Genomic DNA, 19,459 nt, shown 5'->3' on the forward strand with positions numbered 1-19,459 from the left:
CCTAGAGTGTTTCAGGTAGATGTCATAGTCACTGACTGCATACATCTATAATGGAAGAATAATAATAATGCTCATATAGTTTTAACAATTCTTTCATACACTTGTGTAGTTTCTCATGCTCTGCATTTGTGTAATTTTAATGATTCTTTCATATAATTCTCAATGTTTTTCTGCTTTATACTTCACTGTGAAGCTGCTTCTGATATTCTTTCATTTTGATTTTCTTTTTATAAAAACCTTTTTCATACAACCTTTTCTTCTGATCTTTTTTCTCTTTTTTTTTTTAATCAATTTATAATCTGTATTTAAAATAGTGCTAGATCGTTAATCAATGTACATATGTTATAATTACACTTTTTAAATATATGATATCATGTGAAAACAAATGTAATAATATCTCACTAATCATTTCACAGATGGTTTTAAAGTTATGATTTATTGTAAATGAATGATTTTCACTGTGAGAGATATTAAATTGATTGTGGAGATCACTCAAGCATTGAATAATAAATTTTTTAATCATTATAGAGTGAAAAAATGACATTTATTTTACTTTATTTTTTTTTTATAACGTTTTCAGATGTTTTTTTTATTTTTTTTAAATGTTCAAAATATCTACTGATATATAATGATATTTTTGTTGTTGATTTCGAAAAGGTAACAATATGTGGTAAATGTAGGTGAATACTACGGCTACCCTAGATCACGTGCTCCCCAATCTTATTTAGTTGTTGCTCGGCTAGTTAGTTTTAATACATAACAACGTTCATTCTATGAGTAACACTCACAGCATAATTAGACATCATCAAATGTAGTTAACTAAAAATATATTGATTATATAATTATGAGTAAGTCATGATCCCATTTGATACCATATTGTAAAATGGGACCAAATGAGACTGGGACTCAGATATCAAGATAAGAACAGTATTCAGAATTTAAATATTTTTTATAAATAGTGAAATGAAATCAGAGCTATAATACAAACAGTGTAAAGTGACTAATTTAATAAACAATATATGAGACCAGAATTAAAATATATGAAAATGAAATTAACACTAAAATTGATCATGATTCCATGCACAGTTAGACTGGCCGTGTGACCGTTGGCGGCGCCGTAGCACGGGGGGGGTGTTAGTGGGTACTACGGCTACCCTATCACGTGCCCCCCAACATATTGTGTTGCTCTCGCGTAGTTAGTTTTAGTAATGACAACAACGTTATCCTCCCACAAGAAGTGTAGAATGTTGGGCACTAACCGTGCCATGCTTACTCACTCTCTCTAGTGAGTGCGCCACAGCGTACGGAAAACCACAGCGTACGGAAAACCACAGCGTACGGAAAATATTATCAATATCTTCATTCTTCATCTTCAAATAATCATCATTAATTATAACCATGCTTAAATCTTCTAATTACACTGAGGAGCAGTTGCAAAGAGCTGTTGACGCGTACAAAAGCAATTCAAAATTAAAAATCACATCTCTGTCGCGAGAATTCAAAGTCCCATATGCCACCTTGTATGGGAGGATCAACGGGAAGAAATCAAGGACTATGAGGGTTCCACTGAATAGAGCATTGAATGACAGCCAGGAGGAGGCAATTAAGATATGGATTCATCAGTTGGATATTAATTTTTGCCCGCCCACCATCGAGCATATCGAAGCCGCCGCGAACCGCATGTTGAGACAGCATCATACAGATCCAGAGACCGCACCTCCCACAGTAAGCAAGATGTGGGCATATCAATTCATCAAACGCCTGCCAGATTATGAATGGGTCAAGCAAAAGCTCATGAATTCAAAATGGGTGTCTTGCGAGGATATAAGCTTCATTATCAACTGGTTTGATTGATATGAAGCTGTCTTCAATCAATATCACTTTTTCCCCTGCGATATCTACAACTTTGATGAGATTGGATTTCAAGAAAAAGAAGGATGTGGACAGTGGGTTATAACCGCCTTTAGAGACACAAATTCCATCATACAGTCATCATACTCCCGCGGGTTAATAACAGTGGTGGAGTGTGTCAGTGCAGATGGCACAGTATTGAATCCATTGATTATAATGAAATTGAAGGTCCATCTAGAGGATTGGTATACACACTTCAACTTACCTGACAACTACGCCATCACCGCATCCGAGTCTGGCTTTACAAATGATAAGATTGGATTTGAATGAATCAAGCAGTTCAATAAGATGACAAAAAAGTGTCAAATGAGCAGTCATTGACTGCTATTAATGAACAATCATGGTTCTCATCTCACAGAAGAATTCATCCAATACTGCAACCTTCATAAGATTATTCTATTCAGATTTCCATCTCATACAAGTCATATTCTACAACCTCTTGATGGCGTACCTTTTCAGCAGTATAAGCATTATCATACAAAGGCAGTTAATGAGGCCGCCCGCTACGGATATGAGCAGTATGGTGGCAGACAATTCCTTGCTAATCTGGAGAGCGTCCGATTGCAAGCATTCAAACCTGGCACTGTGCGAGCTGGCTTTGCCGACCGCGGAATGTATCCAGTTAATCGCGATATAATTCTCAATCGATTGAGACCTCTTACCATTGATGATGCCCCGGATCTCAACATATATGATGGTGATGGTGATGTATGCAATCACTTTATCCCGCTGCCTGCAGATTGACTGTCAACTGCCTCTTTGCAATTAACCTTCTCAGAGACAGTTGCAAAACTACATCACCAAATCAATGCAGCAGCCAAGGCCTTACAAGATGTGAAGGATACCCTTACACCTGATTTGACAAGGCAGTTGGACAAGATCTTCAAGGGTAGCATGGTCCAGGCGGAATTGAACGCGCACTGTGAGGGTGAACTTGCAGATCATTATCAAGCAAATAGATGTCAGGTTGTCAAATCCTCCTGCAGACAGATGCAAGTAGACGGAGTCCTCACTATTAAGAATGCCAATCACAAGATCACGACCTGTAGAGCAGATGAGATGAAAAAAATGTTCAATAAGAATCTTCAGTCAATTGAAATCAAATCTACAAAATCTACAGCCACTCAATCACAACAAGATAATTCTATAGAATTTCAATCTACAGTGGATTCTACACCTTCTAATGAGTATATAGATAATCTTTATGTTATAGATAGATGTAGTGGTGGTTATTAATTAATTTTTGAAGATCACTATAATCAAAATATTTTCCATACGCTGCGGTTAGTAGAGGGGAGGAACCAATCCAAACCCCTCAACAGCGGCCACTCCACCGTCGTGAATCGTGATTACTCTAGAGAATGTTAGCTAGCGACCACACAATGAGATATCCCATGGATTATGACTTAGCAGATTTTTAATAAAAAATGAGATATTTTAATTAGAATATAATACTGAATGATATAATATTGAATGAATTGAATATTATTTCTCTGAATAGAGAGCTCTTTGTATATAAAATAGTATAATTGATGAAATTGCTGTTGAAACTGATGCAGAGATTTCATTACTATCTTAAAAGTATTAAAAATTTATTTATTTTTGAAGAATCTTTTTAGATTGATTATAAATGATTCTTGATTATCTTTAATCTCCAAATTAGAATATAAGGAAATATTATAATTATAATTAAAAGTTTCTCAATTCTTTCATAAATATCCAATATGAAGGTTGGTTAGAGGAAACCAGAATGTGATGGCCGAATCCCCTTACATTCAAGTTTACAAGGAAATACAGCAATTAGAAGAATGTCCCTTTAGAATTGAGGAATACACATATGCCTGGCTGCTGGTTAAATGTATCTTGATAGCCACATCTAAGAAGTGGTTCCTTACGAGGATAACCATTATATACTGTACTGTACATCATCGAGGCCTTCTAAAAATCTAAAGTTACTGGTGAGCCTCGGTAGTTTGGCAGGTTTTAAGTTTGAGGGCGCTGCAATATACAAAGCTTTCAGTACGGGAGAATGATGTCATTCACGTAAAACCCTTTTTAAACATGCCATCATCCATCTATTCTTATCTTAACTTTCTCATAACAAAGCGAAAGGAGCAGAGAATACACAATAATGGGTTGGTCAAACGCTTCCATGAATGAAGGTCACAACGATGAAGTTAGGCAGATGATTGAAGCCTTGCCTCCTGGAAGCAGCCAATATGATGCTGAAGGTCTCGGGGCAGAGGACCTTGAGGAGCTTCTTCAAAGGGATCGCTTATTCACTCATACTGAACACTATGACAGTGATGGAAAACGAATCTTGGACAGCTATGTTGTGTTTAAGAATGTAGCTCGAGATACAATGCGAGACTTCTCCAACCAAAGACATCTTGGACGCATCAAAGATCAAAGTCTCACAAATCATCTCCTTATCATCAATATGCCTTCTGGCGATCATGAAAGTGCTATCCGCTACTTTGACAAAGTTCTTCAACGCAAACTGGACGAAATGAGAACAGACTTTTCTCTCGAAATGAAAGCCTGTGGATCAAAAGATGTGCATGGAACAACACGCACCAAAATTCCTGATACATCATTCCGGCCACGCCTACTCCCGGCCGCCCGATCAGACGAATGGCCCAGCCTGGTTCTTGAGGTTGGGTATTCTGAGTCTGCTTCAAAGTTAAAGAAAGACGCCAGCTGGTGGTTAACAGAATCCCAGGGGGAGGTACGAGTGGTGATCACGTTAAAGGTATTCCGCAATCACCGAGTCCACCTTGAGATGTGGCAATTCCGTGATGGAGCTGCTCGCCCTCGTCCTGTTCTGACACAGGAGGCGACTGTTACTAAGAGCGCCAGTGGTTATTCTGCCAGTGCCCCAATGGTGATCCGTTTCCAAGACCTTCTTTTGCGACCCCCGGCCGGCAACGGGGAATGTGATATTGTTCTCGACCGTGGCGACCTGGAGCAAATGGTCAAACTTGCCTTGGACTAGATGAGGAGGCATTGAGCTTTTACTCATATCAGAGAGGAGTTGGATGCTGGCGTCGCGAACTCCGCAGTCTTGTTGACCGCCAAGCACGACTTCCTGGTTTCCAGAAGCAGCGAAGTCCCGTCGTGCTCGGGCAAGCTCCGTTACGCGCTCGCTAAATGAAATGAATTCGCCTTGCCGTTTACGCCGCTGAACCATCACCACCGTTGGCTACTGTCCTGCTGTGGTGGAGCAGCTGGAAGAGGAGTGGGCTGGGTGCCATATAAAATGTCTTCTGTTTCTTTCTGAGCTTAGACGCTCTTAGGCCGAAAGGCCATAATGAAATAAAAGCTTTTATTGCTATTTTACAAAGTATATGCCAGGACGACAGGTATAGATCCCTTCAGTAGTAGGGTAAATTCGCTCGTGATCAATTGCCACCTCTCTCGATCTTCATCTTGCAGGTTGAAAATCTATCTCTCATCATGACTTGATACGCCGTTGCATCAGCTACCTTTGGGAGAAGGGTAGTATATTCAGTTGGCTTTTGGTGCTCGATATTGGAGCTAATTCTATCGTCGGCATTTGTATTAGTTGAAGAGTTGACAGTCATATTAACAGGAATCGCCAAAATTTCTCCATTGGTGATTGGATGTTGTGTGTACATGTGAGTAAATCACAGTGGTGAACAATGAGGGTTTGATGTCATTGGATCAGATTGATCCACTGATTTTCACTGAACTTTCTAATATATAAGATATTTGTATTTTCTGCAAGGTATCTCATTTTAATTGTCAAAATAACATTGCATATTTCAGCAGCTTCTGATGTCAATAGCTTGAATAGCAACTTTTCAACATTATAATAAATGAATTATAAAAGTTGTTTCTGATGATTCAGAGTCATGCAGAATACTTAGTGAGACTTTTAAATTTCAAAGCATTCTTTAATTAATATAAGATTGCTGTGAGTGTGTGAGGGGTGATGACAGTGTGAAGAGTGAATAGTAGAAGATAGTAATGTAGCGCGTAGTAACAGAAGAGTATAGTAAGAATGTAACAATAATATAGTAGCTAATCGCTAAGGAAGAAAAGGAAGGAAAAGAAGATGTGTGGAATCCATTATATAAGGGTAACGTGCGGTGGAGAGTGTCTTGTAGTTTGTTATCGTTATCTCCACGTGATGTGTATAGAAATTTGCCTTTTTCGGCCGCTCCAAGATGAATCACCAACGAGGTCTAATATCCCACAAACGCCAACCACGCATGATGCTGTAGAACCGGCCTTGCTCGCACCCCGACATACCTTCTCATCCACATCTTCTAGCGATGTCATGCTCAAAAGATTCCTTCTACTAGTCATGGGCTCAATCGCTAAAACGCCACTACCACTCGCCCCCTCCCCTCCCACCATCGCGTCCTCCCTCACTCCCCGAGTCCCCATCCCTAAAAATGGTGTGGACTATCGCGGTAAAATAGTACTCGCTCCCATGGTCCGCTCAGGGGAACTGCCCTCCCGCCTTCTGGCCCTGAAATACGGCGCGGACCTCGTCTGGGGCCCCGAAACAATCGACAGAGCCCTAATCGGCTGCACCCGCCGCATAAACCCGCGCAACTCCATGGTCGAGTTTACTCGCCTGCCCTCCAACGGTGGGCGCGAAAATAACCAAGCCGCGAAAGAATCCATAATCTACCGCCTCGATCCGCATCGAGAAAGCGGGAAGCTGGTCTTCCAAATCGGCACCGCCTCCCCCGACCTAGCCGTCCAGGCCGCCAAAATCATCGCGGCAGACGTCGCCGGCATAGATGTGAACGCCGGCTGCCCTAAACCATTCAGCACCACCGGCGGCATGGGGGCTGCCCTCCTCCAGACCCCCGATCGCCTCGTCTCCATCCTCACAGCCCTGGTGCAGCAAGTGGGCACCCCCTATCAGATCGGCATATCCGTGAAAATCCGCCTCCTCGCCGACCCAGAACGGACCCGTGACCTCGTCACCCGCCTCTGCGCCACAGGCATCACAGGCTTGACCGTGCACTGCCGCACGACCCCGATGCGCCCGCGCGAGCGCGCCATCCGCGACCAACTGCCCATGATCGCCTCCATCTGCCGCGCCGCCGGCGTCGCCATCCTGGTGAACGGCGACGTCGAGTCGCGCGACCACGGCCTGGCGCTGATGGCCGAGTACGGTGTCGACGGTGCCATGATCGCCACCTGCGCAGAGGCAAACTCGTCCTGCTTCCGTAGCGCGGCCGACGGCAGCCTCCTCCCCTGGCGCGCAATCGTGCGCGATTACATGGATCTCTGCCTGCAGTGCGAGAACAAATGGGGCAATACCAAGTATCTGCTCAACATGCTTATTCCGGGCAAGGAGCGGGCGTTCAATGCCGCGAAGCAGTCCAAGTCGTATCAGGACTGCTGTCGGGTGCTGGGGTTTGAGGACTTGATTGCCCGGGCGAGAGAGGTGGATGAGATTATCGGGCGGACGCCTGCTGCTGATGCTGCTTCTGTGCAGGATGACTATGACTCGGTGAGTGACAAGAAGAAGCAGAACACAAATAAGAAATATAAGAAGATCAAAAGTCACGCGGTGCAAAGGGCCATGTTGACGAATGAGACTGCCAAGGCTGCGGGCATCAGTGCTGGTGATTGCAATGCGTATCCTGTTCCTGGTGGTAGAATGGGAAGGGATAAAGGCGTTAAGAAAACGGCCGGTACGTCCACGGTGGGCGATGGGAATGTGAATCTGGGGCCTGATGCAGCTGCCGTCTTGATGGATATGAACATGGCTGCTGCACACCCACGTCCTGCGATGGAGAATGCGCCTGTCGCCAGTCCTCTACACGGTTGAATCCGCGTTTTCTTTCTCCTTACAGTTTCCCCGTTACGCATATTCGTCAAAAATACGCGATCTACCTCTCGTCTCTACTTGCTATTCTCGGTCTGTCCTGCTATTCAGCGCCACTAGATCATATTATTTGCATAAGAATGGCGTTATATTGGTGGAATTCCCTCTCATTTTTGACTGTTATCTACGCCAATTCATAGATGTTCACACCTTTTCTTTCCCCCTCCCTATCTGACAGTGAAGAGAAACGGGAACGCCCTCTCACCTTAACCTACTCTATCTAATCTTTGTCTTTACTTCATCCTTTGCTTGCGTTCCATCCCACAGCAACCAAAAGAGAAATAAAAATCAGCATATATTTCATCTCATGTTATTTGGTGATTCATACTGATTTACATATACCGCCGCCCCTGAATTATCCATCATTATAGATTTCCTTCATCTACATGCTCCAAAAAAAAAAGGAGGGGGGGGGGGGGGGGAAGATGATATATGGATGGCCTGCACGCACCGAACGCTGGGACCCCCCTCAACAACTCTGTACGGAAGAAAGAAAACCACATAAACAGCAATATATATATATATATACCTAATAGGTACACCTTCTGCCGTGTCCATGGACATCATCGCACCTGCCATTGAATGGCTTCACGCCCCGATACCTCCCGAGCGATCTAGCCCGATTCTCGTCCTTGGGCGGTGGGTCCTTAGGCGGCAATCCCTTCGTGCTGCGCGCATACGTCGCAAGCACATACGCCGCGCCTTTGGTATTCAGCAACCACGCGTCCTTGTTGATGTTCGTCACATTATCGCCCTTGCCATGGTAGTTGACGTCATAGGCAATGCCCGCCGTGCCACCGAACATCTTCGCCTGTTCCTCGGTCTTGATGCCCTCCGCGCCCGTGAAGATGCCGCCGCTGGGGATGCCGACAGAAATGAACGCGTCGTAGTCGGATCGTCCGTCGAACTCGGTGGGGATGTGTGGCTGCGTACGATCCTCGTAGTATTTCTGGAAGAGTTTCTCGATCTCCGCGCTGCCAGCGGGGCCGGTGACGTTGAAGGTGGACCCGTCGCCGTCGTAGATCATGTTGGCGTAGTTGGGCGAGGCGGTCATGTCGAAGTTCAGGTATAGGCGGATTTTGTCGCGTTCCTGTGGGGTCAGGTTGTCGACATAGTATTGTGAGCCGAGGAGGCCGTATTCCTCTGCTGTCCAGAAGAGGAAGCGGACGGCGTTGGGAACTTTGAATCTTGCGAGGGTCTTCGCGATGATGAGGTTGCCAATTATACCGGAGCCGTCGTCGTTGATGCCGGGTCCTGAGAGGTGGGGGAGGGGTTATTTAGAGATTGTTCCTGGTTGTGGGAGGCAACACGCATGTACTTACCAGCTTCAACGGAATCCGTGTGGCCTCCAATCGCGATGATGTTATTTTTATCTCCGCCCTTTGAGGTCGCAATAACGTTGAATCTACACCGTCGTATTTCCGGTTATTCAACAGGTCATAACCTACCGACTCATTGTCCTGGAGGACTACTTACGTCGTGCGGTTCTGAAACTCTGAGTGAGCCAACAATTCACCTGTCAGCGTTTCGGATCCCGCGCGGGCAGCGAGATCGTCTCCAATTTCCTTGGAGATCCCGACGGTGGGAGGGTAAGGCCCATTGGGGTCAGAGGGAGAACCCAGAGTTCCTGAAAGTGGGCCGGGGATATTGTTATAGATAAGGGCACCGACGGCTTTAGCCGAGCCAGCAAGCGCGGATTTGAGGCCGAATGTGCAATCGCCACGGAGGATCAGAGCGATTTTGCCATTCACTTCTGGTGGGAAATCCTCCTGTAAGATCGGGTCACGTTTAGCGATGATAATGCGCCGCCCCCTTTTCGTTTCTTCTTCCTCTGCGTCCCCTTGTATAAATTATTTCCCTTGTGTCCCTTTAGGTTAAACTGGGATGTGACCTACAGCAACGCATCCTAGGTTGTTCACCAGGACGATGTCCGCCTTCGATTGACCTGACGGACTATATGTCATAGGAGTAACTTCTGTGTCTTTGCCATTGACTTTAAATGTAGCGTTGGACATTGACCACAGGTGGATTTGCTTCTGCTTGACGACGTCGTAAAAATGGGTCCGCTGGAGCTCTCTGACAAGATAATCAATAGTATCATTATGGGGCTTGGTGCCGAAGACGCGGTTTCGTTCAGGAGTGGCGTAAGCGATGCCTTCAAGTTTCTTTGCTCCTGCCATCAGATCCTTTATGCCAATATGCCATATCAATTTTTCCTATACCCGGGGGGTAAAAATGAGGGCAGTTAGCATATTCTATTATCAATTATTCTGCTGCAGCGATATTTCGTTAGAAGACAGTGCTATATACGTACAGGGGTAACCTGGCGAAATTTATTGTACCAGTCACCCGGGAAAGGGATTTTAGGAAAATCTGGAAAACCCGGGAAACCTTGCGCTTCGACATCTGGAGTCTCAGCAGCAACCAGATGCGTTGCAAGGACAGCCCCGAGTGCAAGCAATTGAGCCGTCTTCATTTTGTAGGCGGCGGGCCAGGAGTCTTAACTGCTCAGTCGGCTGCAGAGTATCTCGATTCAGGGGGGGAACAACTACGGGCACAAGGTATGCGATGGATATGAAACGTCTCCAAAACATTGGCCCATATCCGTGCAACCTGAAAGAGCGGAGGTTGGGAGTAGGATAATGCGGGATCCTGAGCACTTTATAGTTGTCGCATTTTCGTGACAACGGGCATGCGATGCGAGGGCAGCCGCGGTTGGTAGAAACAGAATAGCGGATCCATGTGTTCTGTGAATCGTTCCTCATTTTGGGAAAGACACGGACTTCCAGCACGCTCTACCATCCGCTGATCGCCGTCCATGCAGTAGTCATGAGGGACTGAATGCGGTCCGCATACCACCTACGTAATTTGGTATAGTTCTCTTCGTGCATAGGCATTTCAAGCTCCAGCTCCCTTGGCGGAAACCAATTGGAATACGATTTGCTCGCCGAAAGTGTTATCTCCAAAGCTGGGTTTTCGGGGCTAAGCTTGTTTTTGCACAATTAGTGGGGAGCCGAGGTGAAGTACTGGAGCATGAAATTCTCTCTCCGCATTGCGACAGGATTATCCTTGTGAATTAATGTCGGTGCCAAGTTGGTACGGCGTTGGGAATCCTGGGGACAGGGGAAACGGCGTCTACGCAGTAGCGCCGTGATGCCGAGGACTACCCTAAGTTAATGATGTCAAGCTGGTCCGACATCCAGCGGCCCAAATAGCAACTTCAGAATCAGTACGAGTCTGCGGCACAACAAGCAATGACTGAAGCAAGTCTACAAAATCCCGGTGTGCGCGCCATAGGGTATGAGCAACTCTTGGGTGCACGAAAGCCGCTATCGCCCAGCACATATATGTTGGAACAAGCTTCAGAAGGAGTTTGGTTTTCGCCTTGATCCCGCCAAGGCACAACGTTCCATCGCGAACCCTCCAGAGCCCAAGGAGCGCATGGCTTGTCTTCAGAAGTAAGCCGATCGACAGCGCCTTGTGGGTCTCAAATTCACAAGATATTTGGCGAATCATGGCAAGCAGGAGTTGGGAACGGAGACAAGCCACATCGAAAAAGCAAGTCTGCTCGGCTTCCTGCGCTCTCGAGCTCAGGGCAGCTTGTAGATCGTTATAATCTATTTCACACAGCATCGCTTGACTTCTTCATGTCTCTCAGTACCTGGAGCCGTGTCGGTAGAGAATAGAAGAAGAGTTGGCCTTCTAGAGGGTTGCCTTCCCATCGAATCCGTGCACAAGTTTAATAATATAATGGAACTGGGAAATCTGTCCCTGGCCAGGGAGATGTCCCTCGAGCGGGGGATTTGTGAAACAATCCCCATGTCATTTAATCCCCATTCCAATCTATTCAATCCTCCCATAATTTGTACTACACAAATATTGATACTGCCGTGTTAAACCGCGACAGCTTGGCGTGGAGTTACTGCGTATTCAATCCTTCCGACTTGTCGCGAGCCCGCAGCTGGTGTAACTCAAGAGGCAGACAGGATGGCATCACCACCCCCTCCTCCTTGTAGTAAGGATGATTGTGATGGGCAAGCAGCGGTCACTGCGATCCATGAGAGCTTTGTCGTCGCATTCTCAATTCAGCCAAAGAAGAGGGCGTGGTGCGCTGTTCAGAGCCAGAAACCCCCAGGAAAGACAGGAGAGCGGGGGAACAACCAGTTTTCTGTCGACCAAGCACGAGGTGCGAAGAATCCAGGAATTGTGAAGATATCGAAATCAAAATCAAAGAGTGCTTTGTTGCAGCGCGGCGGATTTCGTCGGTATTGTTGACGAAGTTCCTTCAACGACTTCTCTGTGCCTGTGGTTTACACAGCAGCTAATCGGCATATACGATGCAAGGAAATGGCTGAAACCCTCGGCGGTCCCTAGTGATAATAACAACAATAATAAAGTACGACATAATACCCACTGCACCATGTTCAATGGAGAACGCGAAGAGTATATCACCAAGGAACTATACATTCAACAGCCTCGGCAACGTGGACATGCTGCGTACATACTAGTACCACCGACATTCATCCCATGTCAGTAGAGAAGTTCCCATCATTTGCTTCCACGAGATACTCAGTGCTGCATCTCTCCACCCTGGGCAGTGGCAGGGTCAACAGGTCGCGGACATGAAGAAGGGAGGCAGAAGAACGCGGTTAACTGTGGGTTCGGTCCACCTCGTTAACCTAGATGTCATTTGAAGGATTTCATCCCTCCCACAGGAGCGGACAGAGGGCGGGGAGATAGCAATTTGACTACTATGTACGATAGATAGTTTTCCCCGAACCAACGATCGGTCAACAACAAGGGATATATATATATATCTCCTTTGTATTTTCTCCATTGCAGAACATTGTTCCGGCTTGATTGTGTCCCGCATGAAACAATGGACATGGGCATTGAATGGCACTGCAAGCGAGGTTATAGAGGCTAATTTATTATATGGTTTATGTGAAATGGCCGGGTTCAACTGCAGATGGATGTAGCCTTCCATGTAACATGACAGAAGACGTCAATGGAGACGAAGATTAATGACGGCTAGACTGGAAGACGGCTGGAACGATGGCTGAAATAATATCATATCACAAACCCGTACCGAACTCCCATTTTCTGGTTTGGCAAAGACAAAGGGATGTTTGAAACATAATGAGAAGGGGAAAAAATCGAAGAAATTTCTAACCCCATGTTATCCTCCCTAGGTAGATGAAGGGGAAAGGAAACTGAAGAACACAAAAAGAAAAAAAGACTCTCTCTATTAACAAAAGTATTATTTCGCCGTACATACCAATTATCAATATTCCGAAAATTAGAAACATTAAGTAGGAGAAACGGGAAGAGAATCCGGGATACTGAGGAGTGACTGAAGTCTAACTTCTCGAGTGAATGTGAATTTATTAAACGGCCCATCTTCTTTCTTATTTATTTTAGTATTTCTTCTTATCTTTCCCCCCTTGTACCGAAAGGGGGAAAAAAGAGCAGAGAAGAGGGCCAATTTGGTTCGTTTTGGTAATTGATCGAGCTTGATAGGAAAACTGACGATTCTAGCCAAATAGTTGAAAGTACGGAGCTAAACGAGCATGGCAGTAGATGAACAAGCGCAGCGTACGGGCTCACGCGATAAAATAAGTTCTAATGTCGTGGCGTCGATCAAGGTTGCGTGACGGTGGAACGGCGCGTAGATGAGGAAATTCGCAAACCTCACGAAGAGCGAAATAAAAAGGGGAAAAGGATAGGATAACAGCGAGGAGGGAGGCATCGAACGCTTTTGCCTTGGGTTCGATTCATTGGAAATGGCATGCCAACGGATGTCGAGAGAAAGATGAAAACATTAGAAAGAAACGAAAACTCGTCCTTATATGTCTGGCAAATATATCCAAAGGCTTTCATCTATCAGGCCGCTTTCGCTTCCGCGTCCGCTTCCACTCTTTCAGAAGGAGAAGTAGTTATGGCAACAGACCCACTAGACCCATTCTTCCCTTCCTCCTCAAGTTTCGCAATCACCATCTCCTCCACGACCTTCAAACCAGCCTCCTCGCCCTTTCTCGACGCAGCAGGCCCATCGTCCTCTCCAGAAACCCGCTGATCAAGCGCCAGCTTCGTCTGGCCCAGCGCATATATCTGCTCCTCAATCGTATCCCTTGTGACAAGTCGTACAACCTCCACCGGGCGCGTCTGGCCCACGCGATGCGCGCGATTCTCCGCCTGCACGTCCTCCTGTGGATTAAAGCTGGAATCGAAAATGATAACTTTATTCGCGCAGGCGAGGTTGATGCCGGCGCCGCCAGCTTTGGTTGAAAGGAGAAAGACGGGTATATCAACTTGTTCGTGGAAGGCGTCGAGGGTAGACTGGCGGTCCTCGACGCTGGTGCTCCCATCGAGGCGGAAGAAACGCATTTGCAGGGTCTGCAGAACATGCTCGAGGATATCCATGACCATGGTGAACTGGGAGAATATAAGGGTACGGTCACCGTTTTCTTTGAAGCGCCTTAATAAGTCGCAGAGCTTGTCGACTTTGCCGGAGTGCATCCATTCGTCGTTTTTGAGGGTAAATTTTGAGAGGGTGGTTGGGTTTTGCTCGCAGAGGGTATGGACTTCGAAGTCGTTGTATGCGCATAGCTCCAAGTAGATTTGGTCTGGGTCTGATGCGGCCCATTTTTCATCCTTTACACATGCTCTGGCGATGCGACTGAGAGTCTTGTCGTTGTAGTGGCGACGGTAGAATAAGGGATGGATAGCGGCCTGGCGTAGTTTCATGAGGATGTTGGCGGACTTATTGCCCACTTTTTTTCCAGCAGCTCGATCTGCAATGAGCTGCCGCACGGTTTCGACTTCGTGGTTATATATATTCTTTTGTGCCTCATTCATTTCACAATATTCCACGCTGGTGAGCTTGGGCGGCAGATCGATCACCTGATGCTTTTTCCTCCTAAGCACAAAGGGGGTGAGCATGGATTTTGCTCGAGCAATGCGTTGTGCCGATAGTAGCGCCGAATGTGTGTCGTCGACCGTCTTGGCTTTAGCGCTGAAGATATACTCGAGGTCTTCCTTTCGCTCCTTGAAGACTGACGGGAGGATAAATCCGAGAAGCGAAGCTAACTCCTGGAGATTGTTTTGCAGTGGAGTGCCAGTAAGTAATAACCGGAACTGAGCCGGAATCCGGATAAGTTTCTCGTAAAGAATGGATTTACTGCTCTTCAACATATGGCCTTCGTCGTATACACAAACACAAAAGTCCATTGAGCGAAGGAAGGCCGCGTCGATTTTTGCCTTTGCAATTGTGTAAGTAGTGACTACAACGTTTATAGAGTCCCTCGTGTCTTCAATTTGCTGCCGAATCTCAGCCCGAACGTTCTGGTTGGCGTAATAAGGCATGACATTCAGCTTTGGGCAGAACACTGAGAATTCACGAAGCCAGTTCTCCAGGGTCGAAGAGGGAACGACAACAAGATGCGGACCCTTAACTCCTTTCTCAAAGAGATGGGCAAGAAAGGCAATGACCTGACAAGTTTTCCCAAGCCCCATATCATCTGCAAGGATACAACTTAAATTCTGCTGGTAAAGAAGGTTGAGCCAATTGATCCCAACAATCTGGTAATTTTTCAGCGTAATCGATTCACTCATTATTACTGGCTGCCCAATGTATTGCTGCCTCTTGCGTGAAATATTGTTGAGCTTAAGTTCGTCATCGTCGGCGCCAGATGAACAGCCACTTGAGGGAGTGGCAATTCCGGAATCATGAGCCCTATCTGACGAATTCTCGGTATCCAAGGAAACGATTTCAAGCTCGCCTTCTGTTTTCGTGCCGAAGATGTCCACGCCCCATCGTTTCATTTCGTTTGCAACTGGCTTTCCAAGTGCTTCGCATTTAGAAACAAGTGCATCTACGGCTTCATAACCCGTCCACATGTCAAGACACTTGTCGACAACTTTGTCCCCAATTGGCTTTTTCGCATACTTTTTCGATTTCGCGTTTGAAGTCTTTCCATTCGTTTCATCATCCTTGGTGATTTGGCGAACCGCGCTCAAAGAATTGAACGGACGTTTTGAGATAATGGTGTTGGCGATATTTTCCTGGATTTCAGCGATATCGGAGAGATCTGCCACGGAACATGAATTGAAAAATTTAAGGACTTTCGATTCCAAAATACCATCGTCCTCGGACTCCTCATGGTTATCGGATTCAGATGAGTCAATCTCGACGAATGGTATCTCTGGGGATTCTGATCGTGGTCTAGATTTGATCCCTTTGATGAGCCTACCGGGTTTCTTGGTAACATGCGCCGGAGCTGGTGATGTCCCGGATGGGGGAGACGAAGAACGTGTTCTTGCCCCCCTGATCAGTCGTTTACGGGGAGCTGCAGAGCCTCCGTCAGATCCACTCTTCTGGGTTGGCAGTCTCTGGCCTGAAGTCCACTTGTCCTGAATGCGCGTTCTCGCCTTAATCTGTTGTTTCGCTGGCTCCACCTTGGGCACATTGCGGTCCAAACTTAGCTCGTCGTCAGAGATCGAACCGGTGGGAAAATAATCCTCCAACTGGGCTAGATGATCTAGAGCGTCTTCATAATTGCCTCTCTTAGATACGAGGGTGTTGAGGATAAGCTGGACGGGTTTGCTCGGGAAAACGTTGAGAATTCGCTCAACTTTGATTCTAGTCTGGTAATCTTCAATGTCGTTTAACGAGAAAGTAATCTTCCCTGGCGAGATCTCTTCAGAGACTCAGATCTGTCCTCAGGCGCAGAGGACATGCTATCTACCGAACGTTTTACAGACAGCTTCGCATTATTGGTGTCCAACGACGGGTTGTAGAATGCGGAGGCGGTAATTTCCTTGAAACGATTCACAGCACCGTTCGTAGCAATTGGTGATTCCAGGATGCGTTCTTTATCGGGGCTCTTGGAATTCCTCGCAAATGTAGACCGCTTGATATCGGTAGTCCCAACAAATTGAATATCGTCCTCGTCCGAGGACCCGCCGCGGTAGGTTGGGCCATCATCGTCAAGGTCAATGGCAGGAGGCCTTTTAATAGGCACGTTTACCATCGGTGGAGGCCTAAACTGCGTCCCGATAGGAGCCATTGAATTGGACAAAACTCCAGCACCGGGTGCGTAGTAAGGACGGGAAAGAGTAGGCTTAGGGGCCAGCGGCGAGGATGTGACGACTTGGACAACAGAAGCATTTTGCGCAGAGGGCGAAAAAGGATGGTTGTGATTTCGGTCTATTATTTGTGTGGGCTGGGTAGCTTTTTGGGTGAATTGTTGTGTTGCGGGAGTGAATAATCTCTGTGCTGGCAATCCATGTTTGGATAGAGGGACAGTAGCTACGGTCTCCTCGAACTCTGAGCTGTCCTGATCATCAGTCTCGACATCAGATCCCGTTTGAACGGAAGACAGGCCAGCCTTCTGGTCGCGAACGGGGGTATCGGGAACAAGGTCCTCCATTGTGAGGTGGCTCTTCAGAGCCGGGATATTTTTCAGAGCTTAATGAATCGACAAACTAGATTAAAAGTATTTGAGAGCGGCATAGAAGGTATAAAGGAACTTATAAGACTAGAATCGGGTGTCTTTCTCCTAAGAGTCAACCCGATGAGCAGCTCTCTCGAGGTGAAAAGGTGTCATATCAGGAGCTGGAGGAGGACTGGTCGGCAGCGGGCGTGGTGAAAAGTGGTTGCTCCTCCAGGCCTTTTTGTTCCTCCTCGCGTGGTTTGCGGCAGAAAAACGCGCCTAGGAACACCCGTGATCACGTGGCGATAAGCCTTGCTGACTCATCTCTTGCCGTATCTCGCGGCAACGGCGGGTCCATTTCCCGATGCGGTAATATCGACTTCATGCAAACGGCGCATTGGGATAGCAGTTCGCAGGGAATTCACTGATAGACGCCGTGTTGGCGGGAGGTATGCGTCGGGAATGTTGGACGAAAGGAATCTGGGAGCCATCGCCTGATTCGTCTTGTTTATGTGCGCGGATTTCTATTTTCCACCGTCAAATAGAATCATAACACCCAGAGTTAGCAAATTTAGACTTTTAAGATTGTATGAAACACAGCCTGAAAACAACAATATCACGGTGCTATGATTACAAGCTTCCCAGACAAACTCCAGCAATTCTTAGGAATAAATACCCAGCTTCATAACTCAAGACCACAAATGGCAAAATACAAGTTTACCACTTAAAAAACGCCAGGGTTGCATTGCTTAGTACATACATTGAACGACCAACCGTAAATGAAAATATCCCGCCACAAGTCAGCAACCAAAAAAAAAAACCCCGATATCCGTTGCCATCTCTGACCACAACCACCATCCAAAGCTATCTACGCGACTACAATCATATCATAAACAACCCCCCTTTTAATAAAAAATACCCTTTCTAGATTCCAGCTAGAACAAATGGCCAGCCGCCGCTCCGCCGCTGCCAAGAAAGAGGATTTCAGCTTTGAAGCGGCAGCAACGCAATCTGCACATGAGGCCCAGGAAGGATTTCCTTCGTAAGTTATTCATTTCGTCCATGCATACTTTGGATTCGTTTTTATCGATTCATTTCTTGCATGAAGTCTTGTCTCTTCCCGTCTTATTCCCAGCTGTTGGATGAAGGGGATTGATTCCCCGTAAGCCCCGAATCGGGAACGGAAAGCCTCCGCATCCTTATATCTGTATATCATCTCTCCAGGTGTTATTGTTCAACTCCGCACAACGAGAGGGTGATATAGTAACATATGTTATGCCGAAAAAAAGACCACCAAGAAAAAAAATGATCAGAAAAGGAGATGAGACGCGAAGAAGCGGAAGGGGAAAAAAAAAAAAAATAAAAAGCAGAAAATCAGAAGCTCGCTTGTGCATCACCACTGATTTATCTCGCACTCTAGATCCGTCATCATCAAACTCGTCCTAGTCACTGTGGCGATGATCTGCGCGCCGCTGGGCACATACTTTGGCACGCTGAATACGATCTGTGGAGGTGCGTTGTTTTCTACAATACGTATATGTATATATTCATATATACATATATTTATATAATTTGCCACATCTTTTGTGCCCATCATTCGGATGTAATATATTTATATTTATATACATACATACACACACACAATCAATCCAATCCCTCGTCCCTCGTTACCCCCTTGAATTAAGAAACTCTCTCTCTGCTTATTTTTCCGCTTCGCTTCCCAGCCCTTTCTATCTACCGTCCACCACATACCCTCAAAAAAAAAAAAAAAAAAAAACTTACATGAAAAATCTCTACCCGCAGGAGACTCCTCATATGCCGGTGCCCTCGCGGCGATATCAGTAAATGTTGTCTTGATTATATATCTCATCATTGCTGCACGTGAAGACACTGGTGAGAGCGAGGAGGAGAGGAAGGGCAAGGAGGGGAAAGAGGAGTAAAATGATGCAGGGAGATATGGTTATGTTTGGATTGTGTCTTGGTATCGAGATAGAAATTGGGGCTGGGGACTGGTGGCAGGTTTCTTTCGCGGGAGACGGGTGGTGGGAAGATTTTGGAGCGATAATTGCGCCAGGGGAAGATGGATGGTGACTGACTCCCTTGACTTAATGGTTGAGTGGGTTTCATTCCCTTTGAACCTGGTCACTTTTGGTTCTTTCTTCATTTTGCTTTTTTAATATATGCTTGTATAACGTTCTTTTTATTTGCACTGTCTTTCTTACTTTTCAGTTGCGTATGT

At 46.1% G+C, this 19,459-nt stretch overlaps 8 protein-coding genes across 8 annotated transcripts in view; 6 read left to right on the top strand and 2 right to left on the bottom strand.

The window, feature by feature from the left end:
* Window positions 1-85, top strand: part of HCAG_04308 (predicted protein) — a gene marked incomplete at both ends in the record, with an annotated part of 741 nt that extends 656 nt beyond the window's left edge. Inside the window, one exon of the mRNA XM_001540418.1 lies at window positions 80-85. Coding sequence (XP_001540468.1) covers window positions 80-85 — 6 coding nt within the window. The remainder of the gene's footprint in view (window positions 1-79) is intronic.
* Window positions 86-1,398: 1,313 nt separating this feature from the next.
* HCAG_04309 (predicted protein) lies at window positions 1,399-1,854 on the top strand (the record flags this gene model as incomplete). The annotated part of the gene is made up of 1 exon (XM_001540419.1): window positions 1,399-1,854. One exon carries the CDS (start codon window positions 1,399-1,401, stop codon window positions 1,852-1,854), a length of 456 nt encoding a protein of 151 aa, XP_001540469.1.
* A 387-nt stretch (window positions 1,855-2,241) lies between these two features.
* Window positions 2,242-3,128, top strand: HCAG_04310 (predicted protein; the record flags this gene model as incomplete). Its single annotated transcript, XM_001540420.1, has 3 exons — window positions 2,242-2,619; window positions 2,692-3,098; window positions 3,125-3,128. 3 exons carry the CDS (start codon window positions 2,242-2,244, stop codon window positions 3,126-3,128), a joined length of 789 nt encoding a protein of 262 aa, XP_001540470.1.
* A 914-nt stretch (window positions 3,129-4,042) lies between these two features.
* On the top strand, window positions 4,043-4,906 carry HCAG_04311 (predicted protein; the record flags this gene model as incomplete). The annotated part of the gene is made up of 2 exons (XM_001540421.1): window positions 4,043-4,567; window positions 4,664-4,906. The coding sequence occupies 2 exons, from the start codon at window positions 4,043-4,045 to the stop codon at window positions 4,904-4,906; spliced, it is 768 nt and encodes a 255-aa protein (XP_001540471.1).
* Window positions 4,907-6,101: 1,195 nt separating this feature from the next.
* On the top strand, window positions 6,102-7,729 carry HCAG_04312 (hypothetical protein; the record flags this gene model as incomplete). The annotated part of the gene is made up of 2 exons (XM_001540422.1): window positions 6,102-6,117; window positions 6,360-7,729. 2 exons carry the CDS (start codon window positions 6,102-6,104, stop codon window positions 7,727-7,729), a joined length of 1,386 nt encoding a protein of 461 aa, XP_001540472.1.
* A 586-nt stretch (window positions 7,730-8,315) lies between these two features.
* HCAG_04313 (hypothetical protein) lies at window positions 8,316-10,262 on the bottom strand (the record flags this gene model as incomplete). The annotated part of the gene is made up of 5 exons (XM_001540423.1): window positions 8,316-9,040; window positions 9,109-9,191; window positions 9,263-9,555; window positions 9,682-9,972; window positions 10,101-10,262. The coding sequence occupies 5 exons, from the start codon at window positions 10,260-10,262 to the stop codon at window positions 8,316-8,318; spliced, it is 1,554 nt and encodes a 517-aa protein (XP_001540473.1).
* Window positions 10,263-13,669: 3,407 nt separating this feature from the next.
* Window positions 13,670-17,217, bottom strand: HCAG_04314 (conserved hypothetical protein; the record flags this gene model as incomplete). The annotated part of the gene is made up of 2 exons (XM_001540424.1): window positions 13,670-16,432; window positions 16,534-17,217. The coding sequence occupies 2 exons, from the start codon at window positions 17,215-17,217 to the stop codon at window positions 13,670-13,672; spliced, it is 3,447 nt and encodes a 1,148-aa protein (XP_001540474.1).
* Window positions 17,218-18,164: 947 nt separating this feature from the next.
* On the top strand, window positions 18,165-19,160 carry HCAG_04315 (predicted protein; the record flags this gene model as incomplete). Its single annotated transcript, XM_001540425.1, has 3 exons — window positions 18,165-18,262; window positions 18,641-18,732; window positions 19,024-19,160. The coding sequence occupies 3 exons, from the start codon at window positions 18,165-18,167 to the stop codon at window positions 19,158-19,160; spliced, it is 327 nt and encodes a 108-aa protein (XP_001540475.1).
* Between the last annotated feature and the right edge of the window lie 299 nt (window positions 19,161-19,459).

Source organism: Histoplasma capsulatum, genomic scaffold (assembly GCF_000149585.1).
Source record: "Histoplasma capsulatum NAm1 scaffold_4 genomic scaffold, whole genome shotgun sequence".
NCBI lineage: Eukaryota > Fungi > Ascomycota > Eurotiomycetes > Onygenales > Ajellomycetaceae > Histoplasma > Histoplasma mississippiense.